General features: G+C 35.9%; 1 protein-coding gene across 1 annotated transcript; it reads left to right on the top strand.

Annotated features, from left to right (window-relative positions):
- The first annotated feature begins 854 nt into the window (after nucleotides 1–854).
- Nucleotides 855–4,102, top strand: LOC110731617. The gene is made up of 2 exons (XM_021911489.1): nucleotides 855–1,217; nucleotides 1,983–4,102. The coding sequence occupies exon 2, from the start codon at nucleotides 2,065–2,067 to the stop codon at nucleotides 3,607–3,609; it is 1,545 nt and encodes a 514-aa protein (XP_021767181.1). The 5' UTR covers nucleotides 855–1,217; nucleotides 1,983–2,064; the 3' UTR covers nucleotides 3,610–4,102.
- Nucleotides 4,103–4,951: the final 849 nt, after the last annotated feature.

Here is a 4,951-nt window from a genome sequence, read left to right as displayed (position 1 = left end):
ATAAGCCCACTGAGAGCTTCACTGTCCTAGATGAGAAATGATAACTTATTACTTTACACACACCTTAATTACATTCACAAATTTCCTCCTTCTTTTAACTTGACCTATTTGCATTATATATTTAATGAAAAAACACTTCTATTTGTATAATGAAGGCACATTCTATTCATGTCATATCCTAAATATAATCAAACATCTGAAAGCAACAGAAAAAGATAAGAAATTTTCATCCTTATATACCATAGCTAAAAGGATTCAAACTTAAATTACAAAGTAAATCACGAACTATCCTTACTCGGTGTAATCACTATGATGATTAATAAGTATAATCAATCTCATTATGTGCTTATTCTACCTTACATAAAACAATCCTCCAATAAACGAGTATCATAAGTAATACGGAGATACGAGTATTGCTTTGACAAATACACATATTATCATCCGTTACTTTGACAGTTCACCTTTATCCACCCTCAATTGACAACTACTCAGGACTCGATCGGTAAAACCTATTCGTTATCGCTAGTTTTACCAAACAGAACATACGAGTGTTACATATAATACGAATATACGAGTGTTACAATTTTAAGTGAAACGGAGGAAATACAAGATAATCAAACTACTCCACCATGGTTCGAGGGGAAAGGAGAAAAGATGTCACTGTCGGTAAATGTACGGACAGAAGGCTAGGGGAATGACCACTCCCCAAAAAAAATACTAGAGAGTGGGACCCACATCCATACCTGATAGGACCCACTAAATTCATACTGCTCCGTCAGAGATGGAGGGCGCTAAATGGGCCCCACCTCCTTCTCTTCCTCCTCTCCTAGTCTCAGTTCCTAGCCTACTACAACAGTATCTCTATTTGTTTTTTTCTTCCCACTTTTCATTTTCAGTGACCTATTTTATCTAAAAATTTAAATAAAAATGAAAATCTCCTAAAAAATCTGGGTCACCATTGTCTCCAAAAGTGGAAAAAGGAGAGGATGAAGCAAGGTTGTTTTGTTTGTTTGTTTGCATTTTTTTCAGAGTGATTATTTTTTGGAATTTTAACCAACAAAAACAAAAAAAAAAGAAAAAAGAAGAGAAAAAAGTGGCTGATTTTTTGTTAACCTCTCATAATCTTTCTTGTTATTAGCCTTTTTTTTCTCTGTTTTATTTTTTACTTGCTTTTCTTTCTGTGAACTGAACCTTCATTTTGTTCTTCTTCACTTCAGGTATTGATTCTATCTCCTTTTTTTTTTTTTTTTTTTTTTTTGGGTTTATGTTTTTAGTAAATCTAGGGTTCTGTTTCTTTTGTAATCTTGAATTTTGTGATATTTATTTTGTTGGGTTTCTAGTGATTGAACTTTTGTTTGGAGTTTTGTTGTTTGACATACGGAAAAAAGGCCTAATCTTTCTTTCTGGGTTTTATGTTTTTTTTGAAGACTTACTGTTTTTGGCATTATTTGGTGTTCATTGTTCATTTATTAAGGTTATATTTTTGTTGGGTTTTTGAAAGTTTGCATCTTGCTGTGTGCTGGAATATGGGTTGATAATTTATGTTTCATTTTCTGAGGGTTTTGAAGAATTATGATTGCTTAGATTTTGATGTTTTAATGCGGATTTTTCATGCTGGGTTATGTGCATTTTTGTTAAATGTTAAAAAAATCTGGTTAGAGATTGCATTTTGTTCTCCGGCTAATTAATTTGTGCAAAGTTGGAGGATGTTGTTTGATCTTATGTTACTTAGACTTGGATACTTATGTTTGCCACGGCTGGAGATGTGTCTAAGTGTTAGACTCGGCTATTTAATGTTAATAAATTCATGTTTTTGGTATAAAATGAAGAGTTCGAGTGGTGGGATCTCACCCAATTGAATGTCATTTTTTGTAAAAGTAATAATTTTTGGGGTTAAATTCTGTGTTATTTTGTTCCCTTATCCTATATAAGCTTATTTTTAGTGTCAGATTAGTGAATTATTTCTTCTGGCATTATTGTAGGGGTGAAAGTTCTGAGAAACACTTATTGCGGGTGGTTAAGTGAATTGGAAGCTGTTGTTGAAGCTGAATACTGATAAGTAGTATGGAGAAGAGTAAAGTTGATGGTAATGTCTCTTTTAGTGGTCACATTAGTCATGGACTCGCTTCCTCGACTGGCGAGAACAAAACAAGTGTACATAATCCTAGAGATGCCGAGGTTTCTACTGTTTTGTCTGAAAGGTTTCACTCTGCACAGCAGACTTCTGTCAGGAGCGATCTGAGATCAGAAACTGGACAAACCTCTAATGGAAAGAGGAAAGAACCAGATTATTCATCTGTGACGGCAGAAGTCTGTCATGAAAGTCATACCAACAAGGGGCCTGACCATAATAAGCTACTCAAAACTGATTCAGCATCATCTAAAGAAAGTGGTGAAGTGGTTCAGCTAAGTTCAGTTGATTCTACTGATCCGAAACCATGTCAGTCCTCCAATGAAGATTTGGTTGAGAGGAAACCATTTTTAACTCAGTCACATGAATCAAAAATTGTTTTTCTAGAGCATGAGTCATCCGTTGTAACTACAAAATCAGATTCTACAGCTATTAGTTTGCAAAGCTCACGTCATTGTAACTTTGATCTGAATGAAGGTATGGAGGAAAATGGAGCAGAATTCCACAAAATTCCACCAATATCAGTGGTAGCAAAGGTTGGGGTTCCTATGGGCTTGCCTCAGAAACCGTTGCAGTTTGGTGGAGAGCTTGGATGGAAAAGGTCAGGAAATATCAGCGCTTTCCGTTCCACTTCTTTCATGAATTCTGAAAGAGGAAGTATAACTAACAGTAATAGAGGGTTTGACCTCAATGTTGCTGCAACAATGGATTCAGAATATCCTGGTGAAGAGACTTCTGTGGACTTCACTTCAAAGCAGCCTGAAAAATTTCTCCTTGACCTGAATTGCCAAAGTGCAAGTGATGTAAATCATCATAAAGCTAGTGCATCAAGTTTTGATCTAAATGACAATCCTGTGATCGAGGATACACAGAACTACATTCATCATAATCAACACAGTGAAAACCAGCAGCTGCTCAGAAAAAGTGTTGCAGCTAACACAGCCACTTGTTTCAGAGGAAATGCCAGTCAATCCAATTTTGAATTGGGAAGACCTTCATACTGGGTTGATCTTAGTTCTATGCGAGGCTTTAGTCACGTTCAACCCCACCCTTTTCTTGTGGCTGCCCCGACAGCTGAGCAAGTGCAGATGATGATACCTTCTGGACTTTACATCGGAAAAGTTAACAATTTATCCCCTACATTACATCCCCCTAGTCTCCCACCACACCTTAACAATCAGCATGGTGCTGCTGCACTTCCCCAAATATCAGGTTCTGTTCTTGCAGCCTACCCTGGGGCTGTCCAATTCCTGGAAAGTCCTCAAGGACTGAATCCTCATGCTTTAGCAAACATGAGACCGACTTTCTTTCCCAATGGTAGTATACCTCTTATGGAAAATGGAAGCAGGGGATTTGGCACCCCGGAGCTTTTGATTCCATTGAAGAATGGATTTTTTGAGGCAAGAGAGAGGCCAGTTGAACAGGTAGCTTTGCCGCCTTCTCAAATTAATTACAGACAGATGGCCTCCTGGAACTAGAATTAAGTGAAAATCTTATTTATCTGATCTAACAGTTCTAGTAATGCAATGTACATAAGTTGAGTAGCAACTAGATTCTAGACTATTGTAGATTGCTTACGGGAAGTCAGACAACAGTTATAATTGGGATTTACTACACGATTGGGTCCTCGTCAGTTCATCTTTTACACTTGCTTCAGATTGGCATAGGCGTTCATGTATGTTATGTATTTGATTCTCAAAGATGGTGAAGTCACATTTATTGAAGTTGACTTAACCATAGAACTGCAAGTGTTTGAATCTTGTTCTGACATTGAGGTTAGTTCTGTACAGAGTACTAGTTTGCATTTTTCAATTTGATCTAGCCATGTTTTGGGATTTATTTGATGTTTGTAAGTTCTTTCTATCTATGTTTCCTAGAATTTTCTTGTGCCTTTTATTATACATTCTTTGCTTATTGCTCTCAACTGTTCGCTTTGCAATTAGTTGGACATCAATAGCATGTCATTCTGAATCATTCTTTTTTTTTTTTTTTTCCTTTTTTTTCTTTCTTTTTTTTTTCACATAAAACCTACTTCAATATGTTCATTGTTTGTGTTCTGTCATTTTGTTGTGAATAGTTGATGTTGAAGTTTCGCAATCTATAGTTGTAAAGATGCCAATTTTGATATGTTTGAATAGAATGAAACTCCTCATAGTGACTTCTGATTGAGAAAGAATATTTTGCTCTATATGCCACAGTTATGTCAAGGATGTAATAGCAACCTTCATGAGCCCCATATATAGAATCGGCTTCATCTAGTACATTTGTTGATCAATGATCTTGTTAGTAGTCGGCCACTTGATTGGACATAACTATATGCACCTTGTCCTCAATGCCTTAGAAATTTCAGAATCATCAGATGAACTGAAGGTTTGTTAATTGTATCCTAACACCTTGGCCAGTCTAAGCATTAACTTCAGTCTTCAGATGCGATATACTCTGCATTTCTTGTTGGCTTTGGGAGAACACTACTTTGGTGCTTTATAAAGTTGGTTGATAACACACTGTAGTCTCCATTAACAAAACTGAAATTTGGTATGAAAATTTTCTTTAACCCATATGATGCTTTCTGTTATTTTGTCTATCGGCCTTGCAAAAATACCAACATTATATATTGAAACTATATGCGAATGACTCGAGTAATGTTATGATTGAAAATCTAACATGTTAGGTGCCTATTACATCTGACCAAAGTTCCTTCCTTTGAAACAAGTATTGTAAAGACTGAACTGATATCTCAAATACTAGTAGAAAAATACACAGCTTTTGATTGAATTGATTACAGTATTTAACAACTATAATTACCAAGATTGACAAGGG

The sequence above is a fragment of the Chenopodium quinoa genome, unplaced genomic scaffold, assembly GCF_001683475.1.
Source record: "Chenopodium quinoa cultivar QQ74 unplaced genomic scaffold, ASM168347v1, whole genome shotgun sequence".
Taxonomy (NCBI): Eukaryota; Viridiplantae; Streptophyta; class Magnoliopsida; order Caryophyllales; family Amaranthaceae; genus Chenopodium; species Chenopodium quinoa.
This window is presented reverse-complemented; position numbering and strand designations above follow the sequence as displayed.